Source organism: Peromyscus maniculatus, chromosome 4 (assembly GCF_049852395.1).
Source record: "Peromyscus maniculatus bairdii isolate BWxNUB_F1_BW_parent chromosome 4, HU_Pman_BW_mat_3.1, whole genome shotgun sequence".
In the NCBI taxonomy this organism is placed as follows: Eukaryota; Metazoa; Chordata; class Mammalia; order Rodentia; family Cricetidae; genus Peromyscus; species Peromyscus maniculatus.
The window spans coordinates 118,496,523-118,521,569 of record NC_134855.1 but is presented as its reverse complement, the minus strand read 5'-3'; the positions used below and the strand labels follow the sequence as shown (position 1 = coordinate 118,521,569).

The window sequence follows — 25,047 nt, the reverse complement described above, 5'->3', positions numbered from 1 at the left end:
GATGATTAGAGTCCACGATAGCAGAGCAAAGGCATATCAGCAGAAACAGCTGAGAGCTCACATTTTAATCTGCAACCAGGAGGTAAAAGAGAGAACACTGGGAATGGCATAAGTCTTTTGGAACCTCAAAGCCTGCCGCCAGTGACACACCTCCTCCAATGAGGCTGCATCTCCTAATCCTTCCCAAACAGTTTCACCAACCTGGAACTAAGTATTCAAACATATGGGACTATGGAGACCATTCTCATTCAAACTGCCACATAAAGAAATGAATAACCTCACCAGAAGTTAGATAAGGTTTTCCCACCAATTAAATTTCAGCACCAAATTCACACAAAAAAAGCTTTTGGTATCCAGATGTCTTCTGAATGAGAGAACCACAGTTAAGGCTTTGGGATCTGATAAAAAAAAAAAAAAAAAACAGCTTCTTAAAATAGTAGGCTTCAAACATTGCACATCTTGGACTTAATGAAGAGACTGCAAAAAGTTGAGCAACAACAAAACATTTCTGAATGAACAATACCCAAAGGTTAATTCAGACTCCCAAACATGTAATGAATCTGGTGTTTCTGCAAGCACTTATACATAGCACATTGCACAATGTCATTATAACTTGGTTCTAAACATACCACAAGCACACTTGCACTTCACATGACATCATACCATGCATTGCCAACAAATACCACTCTGAAACACTACAGCTCAGTTTCAGACCTATTGTAAATGATCTATTTCATTGTACTTACTTGGTATCCAAAACTGCTTTTATAGAGACATATAATTTAATTATGAAAACAAACATGTTGAAATTTTCCAACCATCATTTTATAACATGTTAGTATAGAGTTAGTATATATTTGGATTGTCTTGTGTTAGAACATTTGATGCTAATAATTGCTATTTAGGTTGTTGAGTTTTAATTTGAAATTTTTAATTTGATTAATTTTGGCTTGGAATTAGGACAGAATTCCAAAATCTATGAAACAACATACTCTTGCTATTTTAAACCATATGTAAACAAAGAGGCATTCTTGGCATTGATGATTCCATCATGTTTTACTGCAAAATCTCAGCCCTGATGAAACACTGTCCTCTGTGTCCTCAGTTACACACCTGAGTAGTTGACATGGCTGGGAATAAATCAGAAAACCAGTGCCTCATTTTACTATCAAGACCACCAGCCTCAAGTAGGCCCTTAGTGTTACCCAGGAAACCCTAACATCTTACTAGTCAAACTTACTGTAGCTCTTTCTTCTCAGACTTCTAATAGATGCACCCTTCATTTCTGGCAGATGATCACACTTTCTTTTCTTACTGAAAACAGTTTTTAAAACAACCAATGTAAAAAGCAAATCTGCAGCTCTCTACCCACAACTCTCTCAACCTATCATCATCTATTGTGTATGCCTACACAACCCCAGACACAAACTACATAGGCTCACTATCAGGGCATCTAAAAGGAACTCTTGACTTTCCTTAACCTAACTTTCCTCCTCCAGTGTCTCCCACGTTAGTTATTGGCTCCTCTGTCTACTATATGCTTAGATGAAGGAGCTCCTAAAGTCATGTCTACTTCTTTCTCTCATGCACAGCACCCCAGTTCTCTTGGTCCTTAAGATACATAATGTACCAAATCATTTCAACTGTTCCACTGCCAACCATCAAGATCACCCACCATCTTCCTGATATCCAGTCGACATCTTGTCTACTATAGTCTATTATCTTATGGTATGCATTCCATAAAATTCCTCCTTATGTTCCAAAGAACACACTATAACCTAGTAGTTGAAGACATTAGAAGGTAACATGAAAATATGCAATAAAATAATCAGCAAATGCTTTGCCAAAAGAAATTTATTTTGTCTTTTTTTAATAAAATTTTATGTTCGGGTATAAAATGGGTTTTGTTGCATGTTTGTCCCACATATGTGTCATTATAGTGTGTTTCTAGCATGTCCTCATTAACCTACCCTATCTCTCATAGATCCTCCTTGCTGATTTTTTTTCATTACACCCCAAATATCCCCAATATTGTCTTCATGCCATAAGTATTCTATTACACCTCCCTACCCCTCAAAATCTCTTCCTCTACTATCCTGGTCCCCTTTCTAGTTCTGACACACACACACACACACACACACACACACACACACACACACACACACTCATTCACAACACTTGTTCATGTCACATTGTACAACCTTAGATGTTATAGAATACCCTGGAAGAGACTGTTATTTTCAAACACATTATTTTCAAACATTAATTCAGCAATATATGGATATTCACACTAAGGGGGAGGAATAAAGAATAGGAGTGACACCATAGGAAGCTCGATATGATTTTCCCACCTTGAGTTTTCTTCAACCCCTTCTTCCATCATATAGATTCTTGGGTTTAGTCTCTTGATCATATTTCAGACTTCTTGGATGCTATGGTCATACTTTTTTTTCTTTATTGATCTTTGAATGCAGTACATTCTAGATCTTGTCTTCCATCTCTGACAGTTTTACTACTGATTGGTTCAATCTAGTAGTGATACTTTCCACTATATTTTTTTGTTTGAATCATGGATTTTTTTTAATTCCCATGTTTCTATTTGGTTGCATTTTTATTGTTGTTGTTGCTGCTGGATTTTTATTCCACATCTATGACTTTTTTTCATGTATCTTACTGATATTTTCTACATCAGTGACTTTTTCATATACCTTTCTGATATTCTCATTTCATTTGCTGACCTTCCTACCATGTTGCTAACTTTCCTTTCTAGGTCCTTTGTAGTTGGAGTTTTCTCCAGTCCTGCTCAGACCTGCAGCCACTCAGAACCAAATAAACACACAGACACTTATATTGTTTAAACTGTTTGGCCTAATGGCTTAGGCTTCTTGCTATCTATTTCTTATATCTTAAATTAACCCGTTTCTATTAATCTATAAGTTGCCACATGGCTTGTGGCTTACTGGTACCTTACATCTTGCTTCTCATGGCAGGGCAGCTGTCAGCATCAGTTTTCCACCTCCCAGAATTCTCTTCTCTCTTTATCCTGACTACACTATATTTCCTGACTGGCTACGAGCCAATCAGCATTTTATTTATCAGTCAGAGCAACACATGCACAGCATCCCCAGCAGTCCTTGGTTGAATTTATCTGCTCATTTGAATCCTCTTTGACATGGTTGGCCAATTTTACCAGAAAACTTTGAAGTATTTATCTGGCATGTTACTTATTTCATGATCCTTTAATCCAGTACTTAAGGAATCATGATCTCCTGGAGAAGTCATGTTGCCTTGTTTTTTCATGTTTCTTGTATGTCTGCATTGTGATTTGCTGATCTGTTGGTTTGGATATCTTTTCTAGTATTATTTGGGGAGCTTCTTGAGATGTCTGCTCTTGAGGTCTCAATTAGCAGTAACACTCAGAGAGGAGAAAGCAGTTCTAACAGCAACACAATCAAACTGTACAAGATATAAGAATACATTTAAAAACAATTAAAACCCAATAATATATTACTAACAACCATAAAACAGAAAATTGCAAAACTACTATAGAACATGATATAAACTTAAAAATTATTTAAAGTGTGGAAATAGTAAAATGATTGAAATAAAGAAAGAAGGCATAGAAAAGGGATAAATAGAGGAAGACACACTAGATAAAAGTAAGGGAAATGAAAAAGAGAATTAGAGAAAAATATTATCAGGGAGAAAAGTGAAATAGTAGAGAAAATTTAAAAAAACAAAACCGAAACATTTCCCAATAATAAATATTATTCAGAAACAAAATTAGATAAATGTAAGGAGAGGAATAAAACAATAAAACCCCAAAAAGAATTTTCTTTTTTAATGAAAACTAATATGATAACATCAAAATCCTGCTAAGACTGTAATGGAAAAACAAAAGGAGGGACTCACAGAGATGAGAGGAGGCAGAGAAAAGAGAAAAAACTGTACATTCTTGAAAATGCATGCACAAAATTGGATGAATGTATAAAGGGAATGAAAATAGAAACACAAAAATTTAAAGTATAACAAAGTAAAAATGCTGCTGAAAGTGTAGGAAAACAGTTAAGGATGATCACAGGGGGTCCAAAAATAAGTAAAAAGGAGAAGGTAAAAAACATGAAGTGTTGGCACAGCTCCTTCTGGGACATCAGAACTGAGTGATTGCTAGTTTTGTGCACAGGAGTGAGGGGAGACCATTTGAGTTCATGGACTCTCAGTCTTCCCGTGGCTTAGACTGCTGCACCTGCATTGGACAAGTGACCAGTGGTCACCAGAGATGTCTTGTAGTGTCAGTTTCCCTTCTTTACATGGAAGGGTCCTGTGCTGGCTACATTTCTGTGGGCTGGCCAGGTTCTCCCATCCTCCTAAGACTCCTCAAATTGTATCATATGTGGTGGCTGTTGTTGTAATGAAAGGGGTCTCACAGCACTGAAATCTGTATATCAGCATGGGTGTTTTTGTACTTCTATGCCCCCCTATATATAATCCACCCTACTAGAGGGATGCAGCTGTGGATGTCCAGAATTCAGCTTGAGCTTCAAAGTCTGGGCCTCTATGGCAGGGAATGGCAGATAGGGGGCCCCAGGGGTTGTTTCTTCTGTTGCTCTCCAACTCAGGGCTATCAGACTCCAGGACTGGTGGCAGTTGGTGGGATCTGCTCCTGGCACTCGAGGTAAAGCTACCTTTCCCTGTGTTATTTGCTGTTTGAGGTGCGCCTTTTGCTGCATACCTCTCTTCTGAACAGTGTCCAACCCTCCAGCTTTCCACAGCTACCTCTAAGGGCACTCTCATCCTGGGCTATGGTAGGCTCCCTACTTTGTGGTCGCTTGTAGCTAGAGTTTTCCTGCCTGGCCCACAGTCAGGAAAAATCTCTGTCACCCACCAGTCCCACAGCCGCTCAGACCCAACCAAGTAAACACACAGAGACTTATATTGCTTTACAAATTGTATGGCCGTGGCAGGCTTCTTGCTAATTGTTCTTATATCTTAAATTAATCCATTTCTATTAATCTATAAGTTGCCACATGCCTTGTGGCTTACCAGTACCTTACATCTCACTTGTCATGGTGGCAGCTGGCAGCGTCTCTCTGACTCAGCCTTCCACTTCCCAGAATTCTCCTCTCTCCTTGTCCTGCCTATACTTCCTGCCTGGCTACTGGTCAATCAGTGTTTTATTTATACAGACAATATCCACAGCAGTCGCTCCCTGTTCTCAGACTCCCAGAGTTGGCTCAGTTTGAGATAGTAGATTCCCTCTCAAGATGACATTCAGTCACTGCCTCCAAGTCATACAGAGTGACAAAATGGGCTGCTGCTGCTCCTCCTCCTCCTCTCATTCTCATTCTCATTCTTATTCTCTACTGACCCATTTGTTAGAGGAATCCCTGTCTCAGCAATATCTACCACTTATATGGCATGATCACACATACCTGTTATCTGAGAACTCGGGAGACAGCTGCAGGAAAATTAGACTGGTCTACATAGGAAGTTCCAGGCCAGCTAGAACTGCCTGGCAAAATCTTCTCTTAAACAAAAGAGACAAGAAAAACAAAACAAGCAAACAAAAACCCTCCTAACTGGATCTACAGTATATGCATATTGAGCCTGCCCTAAGGGTAGGGCACCAGTCTCTTCTCATTAAAGCTCGTGTTTTACCCTCTGAATGAGAATCCCCCTCCCACTTCCAGGGAGCCACTGAACGGGAATGGTTAGCTCAGCTAAAACCCGTGCATCACCCATCCTTTTCTCTGTAGTTTTGGGGTAGCCTATCGTAGCCTATCGCTACCTTTGTGATTTCCCAAAGTTCTCCTTTTCTTTTTCTTTTTGGAATAGAGTCATCTTTTTCTTATTTTGACTCTTCTCCTGGGTCACACAGAGGCAGCTTCTTGTCTGCCATCTTTCCCAGAAGTCTAAGAGGAACACATTTTTTAAACGAGGGTTATTTGTTCTCTATTAGGGAGTAGGCATTTTCTTTAAACATAGTGGTACTTACTACATTTAACATATTTGCCTTGCTAAAATAAAATCCTTAGTCATGTTAGGCAACATATCCTAAGATCATTTTCTAGTCCTAATTGAAAATAGTCTAAAGAAATGAAGAACACTAAGATGACTACCAAAAGCCCCTTTGCTTCAATTTAAGCAACTCAAAGATGAAAATTTTACTTTAAGAGAGGGGAGCTGCTAAAATAGAGTCTAATGTTCAGAATTACTCGTCTTCCCTTTCTGTCAAACACATGCTGTATACATGTATTTAAGACTTAGAGAAAGCGTGATCTGATACAGTTTAAATTCTTGATTGAAAGCCCTAACAGAAACATCATCTGCTCTCTGCAAGTTTTGGCTATGTGCTATGCGTGCACACATCGTCACTGTTGGATGAGTGACACACATTTCCATGGTACTTTATTCGCGTGCTTTGATTTCTTTCTCATTTGCTTTCAACCTTCTTCCACTGCTGCCCAGAGCAGAGGCTCTGCATCTTTACCAGGCAGTAGATTCTGACGGGAGATGTGTCAGACCACAGGGGAGTGGGTTTCACCACCCCTCCCCCCGAGATTCTGCTTCTGTACCTAAGGTGGAGCCAAGAATCTACATCCCTTACTCTTAGGTGATGCAGAGGCAGCTGTTCTGGGACCATGTTTTGAGAATCAGTGATCTAGAGAAACCAAGTGCTTCTACAGAAAATGCCACTTTTTTCTCTCTTCTTCCTGACTCTTGCATACACTGGCCTTTCTCTGATGATGTCTGGAACACAAGTGTTCGTACTTTAGAAATATGATGGCTTAAACACGGCACATGCAATCTCCATCTGTACACACTAGGAAGTTGAAATTCATCTCCTCATTCTTATCAAATCAGTGGCAGCAGCCTGTGTTCCTTCTGCCATCTCATGCATCCACCTAAACAGGGGCCATTCTCGTGAGGAAGATTGATCTTGTCTTGCTTTGTCACTCACTTGCCCTCATGAATGACTTCAATAAGCTTCTTACTTCCCATCCACTCTTTCCCGGGGAAGTATTTGTGAGGCATGATGTAGTGTATCAGAGCCAAGGAGTGGTGATTGCTGTCAGAAGGACATAGAGAGTTAAGAAAAGTGAGAAATGTCTTTTGAATGTAGCACCCTGGAAAAGTCACTAGAAGGTAAAGAATCGTCACTGTGCAATTTTTTAACTTTCAGAAGTAGCACCGAGAGGAACTAGAGAGGGACTGGACATAGAAGCAGGAGAAACGACAAAGTCAAAGATAATCTCTTGCAGTTTTCTTTAAGCAGCTGAATTGATGAAGATCAAGTTACAGAGAACCGAGAAGAGTGGAGAACAAGGCTCCTGTACCAACTCATTACTGGCATGACTCACTCTTAGAGAAACAATTTCTGTTCTCCATATAGAGTATAGTCCCACACCCGATAGTTCTCAACCTGTGGGTCATGACCCCCTTTGGCTCTAACAACCCTTTCACCTAAGAGCATCAGAAAACACAGATATTTACATTATGATTCATAACAGTACCAAAATTACAGTTATGATACAACAACAAAAATAATTTTATGGGTGGGCATCACTACAACATGAATTGCGTTACAGGGTCGCAGAATTAGGAAGGCTGAGACCCACTGCTTCAGATGCATTACAAGCATGCAGAGGAAAACAGGGAGGGTCTGAGTCCCTCGCTAATGCAGCCCTGCCTCCACTCTTCTCCGTTCTCTGTAACTTGATTCTTCATCCATTCAGCTGCTTAAAGAAAACTGCAAGAGATTATCTTTGACTTTGTCATTTCTCCTGCGTCTATGTCCAGTCCCTCTCTGGTTCCTCTTGGTGCTACTTCTGAAGCATCCTTTGTCTGCCTGTGTAGTTTCTCTCCATGGCTTCTGCACTCGTCAGTGTTACATTGTTCTTCACTCAGTCACCTGCTACAGTTTCCACACTATTCTCCCTGCTCCCTTAATGCTCTGCAGTCTGTTGCTCACATCAGTCAGAACTGTCCTTGTAAAGTGTAAATCAGAGTGTGTCACTGTTAACCGTGCAGTGATAGCTGCCTGCATGAATGAAACCCCAGCTCCCTGAACCCCCTGCCTCCCTATGTGACTGTGCTCTGTAATTCTCTCCTTAGCCCACACTCATTCAGGGCCTTATTCTCGTTCCTAAGACATAACTGATTGGTCCCACATGGGGTACCGTCATTTGCTTTTCCTTCTGCTGGGAAGGCTGCCTCCGTATCTGTTCATTACTACTCTTTGTCATTAACTTGTTGGCTGCAAAGTCACCTCTACAGCAAGGCACTCTGTCTAATCTAGTTAGGACCAGTTCCCTCCTTGCCCTTGTGTCTTGTTTAATTCCCTTCCCAGCATGCATTGATCTCTGAAACTAACCTGATCATTTTTTTTTTTTACTGATTATTGTTATTGTTTTTCTTCTCACAAGCTAATGGAAATTCCCAAAGAGCAGCAAGTATCTCAGCCCCTCTTGCCATTGTCTCTTCAATTCTTAGAGACAGCAAATGTAAACAAAGGAATCATTGCTAAAGAGCACTGAGTTGCTTATTTCATATTCTTTGACTCCCAAGAGCTATACAAGGAGGCTACTACAACCCTTCAGTCATTGGTCATGTTTTTTTTTCTTTATGAAATTCTATTAAAAAATAAATGTGGGCCGGGCGTTGGTGGCGCACGCCTTTAATCCCAGCACTCGGGAGGCAGAGGCAGGCGGATCTCTGTGAGTTCGAGGCCAGCCTGGGCTACCAAGTGAGCTCCAGGAAAGGCGCAAAGCTACACAGAGAAACCCTGTCTCGAAAAACCAAAAAAAAAAAAATAAATAAATAAATAAATAAATAAATAAATGTGGGATTTGTGGACCAACTGACATTTTCAGCATCAAATAAATACAGCCCAGACAGCAATTTGAAATGCTAAAATTACTGTTTAATGTTATTGGCTAAAATTACTACCAAAAAGAATTTTAGATATTCTACTTAAGATATTAAGAAAATTGTGGGGTGGTAGTGGTTGTTTTTTGTTGTTGTTGTTTTGTTTTGTTTTTGCTTGTCTTCGCTGTATCGCTGCTGGAACTCTCCTTCGTGAGATATTTGTATAACTAGTTCTCTTCCCACAGGGGTCCACTCACAGGAAAATGTGTCCCTAGACACCCTAGATCCAATAACACTAACTTTTAAAACCTCATTCTATCGGTTGGCTGTTATCTTCCCAAGCAGAAAATAATGTTTTGAAGGTAGAGATTTTTTATTCACAGTTGTATCTCCCAGCTTTTGATGTCTTTGAAAATCATAGAAAGGCTGTCTAATACTTGTCCCAGCTGACTGTTCTACTTGCTTTGAGGGAATGAGAGAGGAAACCACTCAGAAAACACTATAGAAAAAGGAGGTCAAGACATTAGGCCATCAGAGGCATTAGCAGACATTAGTCAAGCTCATACTGCCTCCTCAACTAGATGCTAGAACTTTTTTTTTTTAGTTTTTCAAGACAGGGTTTTTCTATATAGCTCTAGCTATCCTGAAACTTGCTCTGTAGTCCAGGCTGGCCTAGAACTCAGAGACCCACCTACCTCTGTCCTCCCTCCCCTAAATTCTGGGATTAAAGGAGTGAGCCACCACTGCCTAACACTAACTATTTTGCACTGATGTTTTAAATGCCATTCTTTTAGTAACATAACATATTGTCTGTGAGTGGCGGTTCTTCAGGCAGGGAGCACAGCCCTATGCAACATCCTGAGGACTTCTATTTAGAGACTTCCACTCAGGTAAAACCAGTTCCTTAACTTCACCATGGAAAAGAATTTCAGGATGAGCCAGCATGAAGCAGAGTTGCAGTTTATTAGGAAATTTTTAAACATAGATTTATGCACAGGAGTTAATAGAAAGACACTCCAAGGAAAGATGCAACCTGGAGCTACTTATGGGCATGGGCTTCTTAAAGGAGAGCCAACCTTTGCTGTCTTTACAGTATACATATATATATATATAATATACATATATACACATATATTATTTATATATGATTTTTTGTGGTGTCTGAAATTACCTTCAAAGGTTGCTAAGGAAATTTATTGAGATCATGGGATGGTTCCTGGGCACACTATAGAGGACTGTAGCTTATAATGTAAAACCTAGATCACAGGGGTACAGAAAGTTTGGATATTTTCATTGTAAACACAGTCAATAATTTTGTTTGTAAGATTCCCAGGAAATAGCTGGGAGAGAAGAAAGGCCATATTCAAGGTCATACACTCAGGCCCTAAGCCTGGTTTGTTGCTATCTTAACATTCCTAATAGAAAATAATTTTATAATAAATATAAAGGTATCTTATAATAGAAGGAATTTTTTCTCTGTGTCAAAACACTTCACAGTAAATGTTAATTATGTGGGTCTCCCCCCCCCCCTCTCTCTCTCTCTCGTGTGTGTGTGTGTGTGTGTGTGTGTGTGTGTGTGTGTGTGTGTGGTTGCATGTGTGTGTGTGTGCAGAAGTCAAAGAACAACTTGAGAGAATTTTTCTCTCTTTCCACCATGAGATGTAGGTTCTAGGGACTGAATTCAGGTCACCAGTCTCAAAGGCGGGTGGCTCTCTATACTGAGCAATACTGCCAGCTAGAATACTGGGATACTTCATGGAATGTGCTAGAATACCTGCGCTTCAGCTAAAAATCAAGTGAAGTTATAGACTCTAGAGTAAAAGACTCTCTTCCCGTGCCCCCAAAATTTTCCCGTCTTTCTTTCCTGCCTGAAGATGATAATCTCATGATGGCAAGGCATGCAGGGAGCTCCTGTTCTTACTTGCCAGTACCAAGATAACACTTCCCAGCCCCTTACATTTTCATCAACTAGAAAGTGGCTTGACAGCACTATGGATTCCTTTCAGGTCTGACCTAATACAAAGAGAAAAGAAGGAAGGAAGAGGAGGGAGGGAGGGAGGAAGGGAAGGAGGATAGAATTTGGTTTATGTGTTGTGATGGTTTGTGTTGACTGTCAATTTGACAGGATCTACAGTCGCCCAGTGGACAAGCCTCTGGGCACATCTGTGAGGGTGTAGTTAGCCTCTCCACAGGCCTGAAGTATCTTCCTGAGATTAAATAGGGAGTGTGGTGATTTGAATGAGAATACCTTCCATAGGCACTGACTGGCTCCAGCCACCATGCCTGCTGCTTGCAGACAATCTGCCCCCCACCATGAAAGATTCTTATCCCTGTGGAACAGGAAGCCCAGATAAATCCTTCCTTCTGTAAATTGCCTTGGTCGTGGTGTTTTATGACAGCAATAGAAAAGGAACTAATACAATCACACTAAACATGGGCGGCACCATCCTGTAGGCTGGGGCCCCAAACTGAACAAAAAGGAATAAAGGACCTGAGTACAAGCACTGGTCTCCCTCTGCTTCCTGACTAGGGAGACCAGCTGTCTCCCCAAGGTCTTGCCATCATGGCTTTCTTGCCCTGATGAACTGCACCCTGGGACTATGCGCCAAAATAAACCTTCCCAAGCCTTTCTTAATTAAGTCGGAATATTTTATCACAGCAATAGAAAATTTAATATACCCATATGTGGTTTATTATTTGACCATAAAAAGGAGTGAAATGTTGATATAAGCTACAATGAAGTTTAGCTTTGAAAAGAATCATCCTGCAAGGAAACAGTCACACAAGAAAGAAAAAATATCACTATGTGATAATGTGCATATGAAGAATCAAAATATGGAGACTGTAGGGACAGAACATAGATTAAGTAGTTAGGGCTAACAGTAGGACAGATCTGAAAATAAGATGGTGACAACTAAAGAATTTGTGGTTTCCTCTTGAGGTGATAAAATGTTCTAAAACTGATATGTTTTGTGAATATTTTTAAAAAATGAATTGGACATGTAAAATGGTTAAGTTATTGTAAGTTGATTGTATGTTAACAAAGCTGAAGATGTGATTTTGTTTGGGGACAAGGTCTCACATAGCCTAGCCTGGCCTCAAACTCACTATGTAGAGAGATGACCTTGAACTTAGTATTCTCCTACTGGGTTTATAGGTATACACCATCATGCCCCATTAAATGTAGAAGTAGAGATCAAACCTAGGACTTTGAGCATGCAAGGCAAGCACTCTACCAACTGAGCTACATCCCCAGCCCAACAAAGCTGTCTTTTAAAAAGCTTTTGTCTAGCACCTTGCCTCTGGATACCCTGGGATTAAGCATTTCAGAAAGTGGAATTTTAAACTTCTTTGGTAACAGAGGAAAAAAAACTGACCTTTTGTAAAAGCATTAATTGACAAAGATTCTCATATAATTTACCCTGAAAAAGTATGTATGTAACTTTCCTTCATAAACCTTCTACTTTTTTTAATCTGTATTATTTTATACAATTCAAAACAAATTGCACATACATGACAGAAAAGCTTGTAACCTTAGTTCAAGTAGGTTAATTAGATGGTTTCTGAAAAATACACTAGGGAAAATTTTTTTTTTTACATTTTTTACACCGGGGAAAAATTTTTTTAACATTTTTAAAAGTTGCAACACACATATTTGTTGTACCACATGAGGCAGGATCATCTCCATTTATTTTAGCTCACATAATTGATATCACCATGACAACTTACCAGGGGGAGAGTAGATTGGTTACATTCTCTTTTTATTTCATTTATAACATTTAGCTTTTAGTGTTTGGCTACATGGTTCAGATAATAAAATAGATTTCAAAGGGTTTATTTCATACAACATGGATGAAATAAATGGCATATGGCAGCAAGACATATGTCATTTTGATGTTAAAAAAAAAGCAAGAATTAGAGTAAACTTATATTTGTTTTAGAAATGGGGATTTTTTTTTTTAACTTTCTTGTTTCATTTAAAAAGTCATACAGGAGTGAAGTAAACCCAAATCCTTTTCTTTGTAGGTATCAGTGAGCAAAGTCAAGCAATTTTTATCGAATCTACTGGAACAAGGAAAATCAAGTAAAATAACCAATAAAAGAGAAAATCCCTTAGAAAAAAAGAAGAATCAACATAAATTAAAAATAAAAGGAATTCAAAATAAAGATCTCCTGAAGAGAAATCAAAACTATTGTAAGTAGAGCACGCTCCCACATGTCAATTTGAAATGACTAACCAAGGATCGTATTTTAGGGCTGCTTCTGATAAAACATAGGCTATGGTAATAAATATTTATATGCACAACAGCATTATGCTGTCAACATCTAGGATTTTAACACAGAATTGAGAATAATGATGACAAGCAAGGTTAATAATTATACCTCATGGGAAAAAAATCTCCAAAAGTATATAGGTCCTTATCACTCACTCTACTAAGAGTAACCCTCTCATGCTAAAGGAAACCAAAATGAATGTAACACCCATTTTGTTCTATGCTAGTAATCAAAGTCTCCATAACAGAAGCACACACGCTTCATAGTTAGACTTCTTAATATAAAAGAAGATTCTAGAAAAATATGGTCTCCATAGAGTCTGTGTGCAGAATTTAAATGGTGCCCAATCATTTTTAAATTTTTATTCTTTGACAATGTCATGTATCTGTGTAAGGAATTTTGATCACATTCATCCCATAGTCCCTTCTACTATGCCTCTCCTGCTCTCTCTGGAACCAGTAACTTCCCAACATGCCCCCCTCTCCTACATTCATGTTGACACTCAAGCATAAAGTTTAAAAATTACTTTCAACGTTTTATTTAAGCCCAATGCATGCTCCTATGTAATAGATGTATATGAATTTCTACTTTATTAGCATGTTATTTAAATAGATGCTTGAGAGCTAAAATTGAGGATGAAGTTAAGAATATCGGTTTTCAGTGATTCTATCAAAATGTGCACATCTAAATTTATTCAAAATGTAAGTCATACACATTGTGATATTTATCTGTCAGTTTTTTTAATGGAGAAATGTGGTTTGCCTTTTACTCAGCATACATTGGCCTTCCTGATATAAACCATACTCATTCTACTACACATGAGCTATCCCAACAGGATCTTCCTTGTACAATAGGGAACTATAGACACATGGAGCAATTGTATTAGTCAAAGCCTATGGGTACAGAACTAATAGAATGAATATATATTAAAAGTGGACTTACTAAATTGGCTTACACCATTGCCCTGGGTGTCCAACAGTGGCTGTCTTCACCACTTCACCTCAGCAGTCTCAATAGTACTTGGAGGATTAGTAGAGAACCTTTGGTCTTCAGTCTACATTGGAAGGCTGTGCTGGATAGTTTATATCAGCTTGACACAAGCTAAAGTCATCTGAGAGGAGGGAACCTCCTCAAGAAAATGCCTCCATAAGATCAGGCTAGAGGCAGGCTTGCAGGGCATTTTATTAATTAGTTATTGGTGGGGGAGGGCCCAACCTATTGTGGGTGGTGCCATTTCTGGGCTAGTGGTCCTGGGTTCTATAAGAAAGCAGGCTGAGCAAGCCATGGGTAGCAAGGCAGTAAGAAGCACCCCTCCATGGCCTTTACATCAGCTCCTGCCTCCAGGTTCTGACCCTGTTTGAGTTCTTGTCCTGACTTCCTTTAATGATGAAGTGTGATGTGGAAGTGTAAGCCAAACAAACCCTTTCCTCCTCAGGGTGCTTTGGTTATGATGTTTCTTTTTGGGTTTTGTTTTGTTTTGTTTTTTTTATTTTATAATTTAATTTAATTTTACATATCAGCCACAGATTCCCTTGTTCTCCCCCCTCCCGCCCCCCAACTCCCCACCTTCCTCCCAGTCCACCCCCCATTCCCATCTCCTCCAGGGCAAAGACTCCCCTGGGGATTGAATTCAACCTGGTAGATTCTGGTTATGATGTTTCATTGCAGCAATAGTGACCTTAACTAGAACAGAGGCTGAAGAAGCTGGGTTGTGATGTGGACAAAGGATGGTAGCAGAGGTGGAGGCAACAGTGTAGACGAACTCACAAACCAGGAACATAAACTTGCCAGTCAGAAGCCCAAAGCAGACAAGCAAACACAAAAGCTTTCCCCTGGAAGTGTTATCTTATCCCCAGTGTTACTCAGTCCTGTCCAGTTGACAATATTTACCATCATGGTAAACTTACTCAGAATTCTTCCAGATATCTGCAGAGTTCCCTGTCCCATCATTCTCTTAAGATGCCTCATTATAATCAAATTGGATGATTTTGAGTGACACTCCATTCTCAAAATTTCCCATAGCATTTAAATTACTTTCCATTCGTATATTCTTTTTGTAACTGTATTTCATCGGTTTATGTACTGTTCTATCAAATTCTATAGTTATAATAACAGTACAACTGGCACAGACTTAGGAACAAGTATTCCAGATTTTTTTTTCTTAAATGTGTATGTACATGTGATGTACATGTGTGGGTGTACGCACACTCACCACAATGGCTAGTCTGGCTAGCCAGCTTGCCCCGGTGGATCTCCTGTCTCTATTTTCAATGCACTGTAATTACAGTTGGGCTGCCGCCCCTACCCCGCTGTCACATGGGTTCTGGGGATCCAAACTTCTGTCCTCATGCCCATGCAGCGTGAGCTTTATTTATCCAGTCATCTCCCCAGCCCCTGCCTCATGACTTTTGTAAGCATGCAAGGGATATGTCTTAGTTGTGTGATAAAATACCATGGCAACCCTAATTTAAGAAGAGGGATTTGTTCCAGTTAACAGTTCAAGGGTACAGCCCATCATGGTGGGGAAATCAAGGCAGCAGGAGCCCGAGGCAGCTGGTCACACTGAATCCACAGTCAGGGAGCAGAGTGCAATGATGCTTGTGCTCAGATGCTTGCTTCTTCCTTCTTAAGGAGCCCAGGGCCCAAGGCCAAGAAACAGTACTACCCATATTCAGGCTGGGGGCTCCCTCCTCAATTAACCTAGTCCAGATAATAGCTCATGGGCAAGCCCAGAGGCTAGACCCTGTCAAGTTAATGATGGATATTAGCCATCACAGCTTAACATTGCAAAGCTGTTTCACAAAGTGAAATTTGAACCTGAACGGCTGAGTGATGGAGTTCTCTAGTTCTTAGCCACTAAGCTATTCCGCTTATCATGAAGGATGGCTGACAAGAGCAAAAAACGTTTGCCGGGCACAGAGGCACATAACAGTAATCTAGCACTCAGAAGCAGTTTGCAGGAGAGTTGCAAGTTTGAGGCCAGTGTGGGCTATGCAATCAAACACTCTCTCCAAAAATTTTTGATTACATGCTTCTCAAATGGCTTTGGGGAGATGCAGAACTATTTGATAAGCATGTTGCAATTTTCTAAGCACCAAATTCATTTGCAAGGTTTATATTTATTTATGTATTTATTTATTTATTTATTTTGGTTTTTCAAGACAGGCTTTCTCTGTGTAGCTTTGATGCCTGTCCTAGATCTCGCTCTGTAGACCAGACTGGCCTTGAACTCACAGAGATCCCCTTGGCTCTGTCTCCCGAGTGCTGGGACTAAAGGGGTGCACCACGGCCACCTTTCATTTGCAAGTTTTCAAAGAGAACAAATAATGAAAAATACTTTTACTCTACCAAGAACAGCTACTGTGTATTCAGTAGACTTAAAAATTCACATTTTGAATAGTGAAACTTGACTTCAAAGAAATGTATTATTGTCCTCTGGAACTCCAAGATGTGTGCATACATTCATCACTGGTGTCCATTCAAAGTCCTGCCAAGTACACATGAGAAGCTCTGTTTTGTCAGCCTCACTACCCCTTCATCAGGATTTATAGGAAGAAGGACTGTATTGTTCTGCTAGAGGTAAATACAGAGAAGCATCACCGCTAATAATAGCAAGAGGCAGAGCCTGAAAACAGCGGGATTCCAGAGGGAACAATCCACTTAGAGGCCAGAAGATTTCTTATTGACCCAAACTCAGCTCCTTCTCAAAGCCCTGCTTTAACAACGATATTTAAATTTTCAAAAGTGTACTATGTCAAGAGTATTTCACCCCATATTTACCCACAAAAGGCCAGTTTGCTGCTTAGCTAGGAGACAGTTCTAGATAGAACCTGAAAATATCAATACCCTGTTTTGGCAAGAAACAAATGGCACCTCTCGATGGAGTCATTTGAGAGAAATTTAAAACAGGGTTTAAACTGGATGCAGTGAAACCACAAAGCTCCCCCAGACTAGTAGCAGAAGGAACAGCATCATCTCAAGGCTCCAAAGGACCTCAGGGTAGTAGTGACTACTGGAATTGAGATCGCAGCAAGAGGTGCTTGGAGAGAACTCTGTGACAGAACTGTGACCCTAGGTCAAGAGAAAATGCCAGGCTACAGAGTCACAGATCGGCAAGCCAAGGAGTATTTACCCTTATCTCACTCTCTACCTACTCTTTATATTCCCTGTGGTTGCCTTTTGACCTAACCTATCCAGAAACTATCGAAAGGAGTTCACAAGAAAAGCAATCAGGGGGCCTCCAGCACACTGGCTTTTCAGGCAGGCAAATTAGAACATGAACTAGAAGGAATGAAGGCTTTCATTGACATATAAATTAAAAGTGAAATTACAGAGCCTTCAAGAGGGAATGCCAGAGGTCATCTAGTCTCACATCTTTTTTTGGTATTCCTAGAAGATAGCATGAGATTATCTAAGTACAAGATTAGCCACTGGGTCATACAAGGCCCTTGCTATTCTTCAATGCACCCCTTTCTTATAAAGTCCTTAACTTATATGGAACCCACAATGATCTTAGTCCCCTCACATCTCCTGCTAGTCAAGGTCAACTTCTGGTGGGTAGAGTTGGATTTATTAACCATGATATCCTGTATTCTGCAGAATACACTATTGCTATTTCTGACATCAGAGCACAGTGATAAGACATAATGTATTCATGGCAAATTGAAAGCCTTTACCCATGGAGTCATCTCATTGACTTATTACAGAAGTCAATGATACAGGGCCAAATTTAGAGCCAAGAACTCACAGTAGTCCAATATAAATCTCCAGAATAATATTTACCTGATCAGCCAGATAGAGTTTTAAATGTGATGAGGTTAAGAAATTTTTATTTGCTGAAATATGTTGAATGGCATGCATGTCTTTGTTTGTGAAGCTGCCATAAGTGTTTATGGATAGGAAGTGGACGAACATCTGCTCCTGACCCTCTCCTACCCTAGGAATCTGATAGCAGCTGATGCCAGTTCTTCAAGGAGAGACACTTTCTTGCAGATCCAGGGAGAGGAATGAGAGCTTTTTACTTGTTTACTTTTGGGTTCTTTGTTTATTTATTTATTTATTTATTGGTTTTTCGAGACAGGGTTTCTCTGTGTAGTTGTGGTGCCTGTCCTGGAGCTCATTCTGTAAACCAGGCTGGCCTCAAACTCACAGAGATCCACCTGGCTCTGCCTCCCGAGTACTGGGATTAAAGGCATGCGCCACCACTGCCCAGCCCATGCTTTAATTTTCTGACATTGTAATATCATTTCCCTCTTCTCTTTCCTCCCTCCAAACCTTTAACTGGTGGTGGTGGTGGTGGTGGTGGTGGTGGTGGTGGTGGTGGTGGTGGTGGTGTGTGTGTAGTATATAAATACAACCTGCATAGTCTGTATGATGTTACTTGTATGTGTATGTTTTCAGGGCTGACCGGTTGGTATTAGATAAGCAATTGGTGTGCTGTCACTGAGGAAGACTGTTTCTCCTGCACGCAGCATCCTTTAATGGCCTACAGTTCTTTCTGTTGGGTTCAGGCCTCTTGACCTTCCCCTTTTCATGGTAGCATGTCTATTGGTGGCATCCTTGTTCAGCTCATGTGTAGGCAGCATTGAGACTCCATGTTTGTTTGTTTGGGTAGGGTTCCAGGTATCCCAGGCTGGCCTACAGTTCCCTGTGTAGAAAGGATGAGAGTGTGATTGCAAACTTTCCAAATTCCTGCCTCCACCTCCTGAGTGATGGCATTACAGATGTATGATGCCACACCCAGCTTCCACACTCACTTTGTTTGTGAAAAGGTGAGAAGAATCACACAGAAAAATAAGGAGAAACATTTGGATCCAGGAACATGGTGGTTGTGCCAAGTTGGGGTGCCAATAAACCCCAAAATTGGGATATCCAAGTTGTGTTTTTAAATCATCCATGCCTGAGATAACCAAAGAAGCTATTTTAATCCCTGGGGTATATCAACCTCTTTTTATGTTCTGTGAAATCCTAAGTCTGCAGTTCTCAGACTTGCTTTATAGAGAGAAAATTCTTTTAGAATAACTCAAAAAGATGTTGCATTTCCCTGTGAGTCAGTGGGTATGTGGTGATGCCAGGAGAGGAGGATGGTCACTGGAGACGGGATGTTGAAGGGATTTTGAGAAGTCATAGACAGATGAAACATGCTTATTTACTCTGGGGGTAAAAAAAACAGCACATAGAACACCAGGCACCCAGACACACACCTCCACACTTGGGCAGAACATAGGCAGGTACAGACCACACAGACAGGCACACACACACATAGGCAGGCTGATGAGGGCAGAGGTTCTCTGGTCTTTGACTTGAGGGCCAAATTTATATAAAATGCATTCTAAAGTGACAGTCTGCCAGCAATAGTTATGTAACAGATTATATACCACTGTTAGGCTTTGGATTCTGCAGACATCCAATGTTAGCCATTTTGTGATCAATTATACCCCTTCCATCCCGTGCCCATTATTATTCACCTTGGCCAGTGCCAGATATCTATAATAGCACCAGCTTGTTTAAATATAAACTGGCCCTTATCACTTTGTGTTTCCTACAACTGTAAACAGCATAAAAACAGTACTTGGGACATCAGGAGTTAAAAAAGAGGAAGCTGTGGAGGCAAGATCGCCTCTAAAGGGAAAATTTGAACTTTACAAGCTGTGAAAATAAAGCAATAGCATGGGGTTAGACATGATTACAGGCTCACTATTAAGCTTGTGGAACTCTGACCTTCTTCAGTCCCCATTTAACATTTCCATGCACAAGATACACTCTTCACAATGAAATACAGGTGTTCTAGATAAGTGCAGTTCCCTAGACCACTGAGTCCATCGAAAAAAAGAGAAACAGAGTTCAGCCTAACTAGCCTCAAAATGCTTCTGTTCTAGAAATGGAAATGATTGACATCAAATTGAAGTCTCTAGAACATGAATATGGTTTTCCATGCTTTGAAAACAGAGCAATGACTCATTTTCAATCTTGCCAATTGTTCTTTAACTCAGAATTTCTCAAATATAACAAAGAGTAGTTGCATCCCCATTACTTAAAAAGCAAGATATGTTCCTGGCACAGTATCTACCATACACTCAGAATGAAAAAAAAAAAAAAACAACTTGAATTAAATTGTGTCAAAACTTGTCTCTGTGCAGTTAGGACATGGTCTCAGAACTGAGTTCAAATTCAGAATTTTCTTTTAAGTATGCTATATTATAGATGATATTCAAAGGTAAATAAGCCTTAGACCTCTAGAGCACATTTGAGTGGTGTTTTACAGTTGAACATGATGTTCTCGCAGGCATTATCTTTAAAAAAAAAATGGTGCGGTTTCCCTCAGAGTACCTTAACACTGTGACTTCAACAACTAATTCTTTCTTCTGAGATAAAATTAAGTCTAAAAAAGTAATTATCCTTATTAAATTGTTAGCAAGACAAATCAATAGCCAGCCTGAGCCCTGGAGTGATTGGAGCTTGCTCTGGCTCTTGTGTTCCTTCCTGCCTCCCATGGGATTAATCAGTATTCATTTTAGTTATCATCCTCAGCCACTACCACGTCCTTGGTTGGAGAAGGGTATTTTACAACTCATCTAAAACCAATTTAGACATTCATTTTTCTCCTTTCTGCAATCTAAAGCAGCTAGGCTAAGTTTATCATTTGCATTCTATTTTATCAACTTTTTGAAGATTTGCAACAGACACTGGGAAATGCCAGACAAAGACTCCTTTAATGAAGGACATGTCCCCAGGTGCTGAGGCTACAGTCTACAGATAGCCTTCAGTAGCCAGTCCTGAATGGGATAGTATTCCCAGCCAGACGGCTGTGTATAGACAGCTGGCCCTTCCACTGGTAGCCACTGCTGACAGCCATCAGACCAGGAGTATAAAACCCTGATCATCTCACCATACTTGGAACGGTCCTAAGGCTACTCTTACTCCAGAGTACCCTGTGGGGTGCCTACAAAGTGTTTTTTTTGTTTTGTTTTGTTTTGTTTTGTTTTTTTATCAAACCTGCTTCAGGATTTTCCTCTGCCCAATCCAACTTCTCCCCAGATGAGAATCCAAGGACACTTCACAGAGGGAGAGGTTGGAAGGGAAAGAATGACTGTGTCTTGGATCACTCACTGGCAAGACCTCTTTTCTCTCTCTTTTTTTTAAATTTAATTTTATTTTATTTTACAATACAATTCAGTTCTACATATCAGCCACGGATTCCCTTGTTCTCCCCCCTCCCGCCCCCCCTCCCCTTCCCCCCAGCCTACCCCCCATTCCCCCCACCTCTAGGGCAAAGCCTCCCCCAAGGACTGAGATCAACCTGGTAGACTCAATCCAGGCAGGTCCAGTCCCTTCCTCCCAGACTGAGCCAAGCGTCCCTGCATAAGTCGCAGGTTTCAAACAGCTAACTCATGCAATGAGCCCAGGACCTGGTACCACTGCCTAGATGCCTCCCAAACAGATCAAGCCAATCGACTGTCTCACCCATTCAGAGGGCCTGATCCAGTTGGGGGCCCCTCAGCCTTTGGTTCATAGTTCATGTGTTTCCATTCGTTTGGCTGTTTGTCCCTGTGCTTTATCCAACCTTGGTCTCAACAATTCTTGCTCATATAAACCCTCCTCTTTTCTCTTTTGATCTTGAAGGATCAGCCTCAAAGACTGGCTCACGTATGTCTTGAGGGACCTAAATCAATCTTATGTGTTGGGAGAAGGATGAGAAGGAAACGCCCAACTTGAGGGAGCTTGGTCTCAGAGTTCTAAATTTTCCTTCTCCTTATTAACAGGGTTAATTTCCAGCTACTAAGCTGGGGAGCCAGGCTTGATTTTGAGAGAAAGAAATAGGCAAGACTCAGACACCCAAAGGCACTTCTTAAACACGACTCTTTCGCCATCTGCTTCTCAGGGAACTCAGCACACAGCTTATTCTCTCTCCTACCGTTTGCTGAAAGGCTTCCTCAAGCCAACCCGGTTACATGCAAATGAACTTAGTCCATTCTTGCAAAGTGGTGGCTAAATTCAGTCTGAAGCCCCTCCTGTTGTAGATGCCTGGAAACGATGCCCATGGTGTTCCAAAACTTTTGTTTTTTAAAGAAGTAGTGGCTACATGAGCACAGACTTGAGTCACACTGCCTAAAATTGGGCCGTCATCTCTGTGTACCAGTTGAGTGACCTTGCTCAAGCTGCCAGATGTCTTTGTGTCCACACCACCTCAGCATTAAAATGAGAATGATAATAGTCCTTCTCATAGTCGGTGAAAAGAATTAGTAAATATAAGCACTGATAATTGTCCAATACTAACCGCTTTATAAGTAATAATTATATTATATTATATTACATATATATATACTGCTATTATATATTGTTTGATTCTTATTTTATAAAACATATTTAGCTAAATTAAGAGTTTTAGGTAATAAATTATATCTCAAGTCAGAATCCCTGATCTCAAGTTTTACTTTCATAGATGCTTGAAGAAAAGGAGTATTTTTCCCTACAGTTAACACTGTCTACCATTTCCTCCAGTACCCCTGGGGGTCTTGGTGTTTGATGACAATGAACAAGAGATAATCAAGTATAATATTGCAGTAATATTATTTTTATTCAAATGTTTTTGAGTTAATCGCATCTTTATCTGCTAAACCCTGTGCTGAGTCATTTTTTCTTGGATGGGGTGTTATTTTTAGTAACAGATCATTATTCTCCCTCCTTTGACAATATTCTGTCTTCTTGGCACACACAAGGGTGAATGTGAAGAGTTTTCCTGATGTGAATCCTGAAAATCAGAGGCTGAAGTTGTTTCATATTAAATGCAACTACAATTAGTGAGGACACAGCAGTCGGAGTGAGAGTTTCGCTGCCCTGGGAAAGAACCTTCCATTTTTATCTCTGTCACTTTGTGAATACACCTGACTTGTGGTCAGACTCAATGACTCCTGGCTCATCCATCAATCCCTTTAATTCTTGATGATCCTTTGCATAATACATGTTGTAAATATAACTTGAGATGAGAAATAATTTATTATCCTCTTTCTGTATATTTTCTAAGGTAACTTAAAAGAGTACTTACTTATAATCTGGATGTTAAGATTTTAGAGTCTGTGGCTAAACAGAAAAAAGAAGGAAAAATGTAGCAAAGGGCAGAGCAAAGTGCTTTTGGAGAAGACGGAGCTTTGAAGGGAAACATGGGATAAAGGCATGACAGGCCAGGAGTGGGTACAGGTGACACAAGAGAGGCACACACACACACACACACACACACACACACACACACACACATATATATATATATATATATATATATATATATATATATATATATATATATATATATCTTGAACATAATTAGGAAAGTTGGCAATTGAAGGGTCAGCAATATTAGCCAAAGATTACCATCATCCATGGGAAGGTGATCTGGGTCCAGGAACTGCCAAACACAGGGAAGTTTACCAGCTACACTACCTACTTATAATCTCAAAAAGCAAACCTTGTCAGAAGTGAGTGACTGGGAAATACAGTTGTCTAAAAAAGTCAGAGCTCCAGGCTGGAGACCTAGAGAGACCGTGGAAAGCTACAGTCCCTCCTGCCTTTGGCACATGCTTTGATTTGGGTGTGTCTCTTCCTCCAGGGAAGAAGCAGTTTGTTTCCATTGCAATCCAGGATGAGCATCGAGTTCCCCAGCACTATTATAACAAAATACCATGTACCAAGTGGCTTAAACAACAGTAATAATTGTTTTCTTGCAGTTACATGGACTCAAACTCTAGGACCCAAACTCTAAAGCCAAGGTGCTGGCAGGTTTGGCTTCATTTGAAGGCATCTGTCCCTGCCTTCTACTAGTGCCTTCTCAGCTAATTCCTTGTAACCCAACATAATGGGCTAGCATGTTGAAAAGTACAGAGCCAAAATCAGCATAGCTAAGATATGAGGAGTTAAGATTTATTCCTGCAGCAGGCTAGGAGATGATAGGAGTTATTTACAAAGAAAAAAAAGAGTCAACAGAGAAGAGAGTCTCAGTTGAGGGATTACCTCCCTCAGATAAGTTGTGGGCATGTCTGAGGGGACTATCTTTGGGTTTTGTTTTTGAGATAAAGGAAGAGAGTGTGTGTTTCTCTATGTAGTTCTGGCTGTCCTGGAACTTGCTCTGGTAGACCATGCCGGCCTTGAACTCCCAGAAAGGTGCCTGGCTCTGCCTCCTGAGTGCTGGAATTAAAAGCATGTGCCACCATGCCCAGCTGTTGGGGATTGCCTTAATTGCCTTAATAGATACAGGAGGGCCAACTCCACTCTGGGTGGCAACACTCCCTTGACAGGTGGTCCTCAGCTATATAAGAAATCTAGCTAAAGTCTAGAAAGACGATTCAGCAGTTAAGACAGTTTGTTCTTACAGAAGATCCAGGTTCAAATCCCAGCACCTACATAGTAGCTCACAACCATCTGTAACTCCAGTTCTAAAGGACCTGACACCCTCTTCTGACTTCTGCAAACACTAGGCATACACATAGTGCACAGTCACACATACAGGCAAAACACATATACATAAAATAAAAATAAATAAAATCTAAAACAAAAGAAAGCTATCTAAGTATAGGCCTGATAGTGAGCCAGCAACAGCAATCCTCCATGGTGTCTGCCTCAAGTTCCTGCCCTGACTTCCCTCAATCACAGACTATAATTTGTAAGCTGAAATAAACCTTTTCCTCCTCTGAGTTGTCAGAGTATTTTTAGCGAAGCAGAAAAATGAAACTAATGAAATCTTTTCATAGTCTTTTTGTTCTGCCTTCTCATTGGTTGTAAACCCAAACACGTGACTGCCTCGTCACTGTCTGTATGTACAGCCCTCTAGGTCTTAAAGGCGTATGTCTCCAATGCTGGCTGTATCCCTGAACACACAGAGATCTATGGGATTAAAGGCATGTGCCACCACCG

At 40.4% G+C, this 25,047-nt stretch overlaps 1 protein-coding gene across 17 annotated transcripts in view; it reads left to right on the top strand.

The window, feature by feature from the left end:
* Sel1l2 (SEL1L2 adaptor subunit of SYVN1 ubiquitin ligase) overlaps positions 1–25,047 on the top strand; it is a 137,808-nt gene that overhangs the window by 56,503 nt on the left and 56,258 nt on the right. For all 17 annotated transcript variants that reach the window (XM_076570736.1, XM_076570735.1, XM_042276352.2 and 14 more), the window contains one exon: positions 12,895–13,063. In XM_076570736.1, coding sequence (XP_076426851.1) covers positions 12,895–13,063 — 169 coding nt within the window. The remainder of the gene's footprint in view (positions 1–12,894; positions 13,064–25,047) is intronic.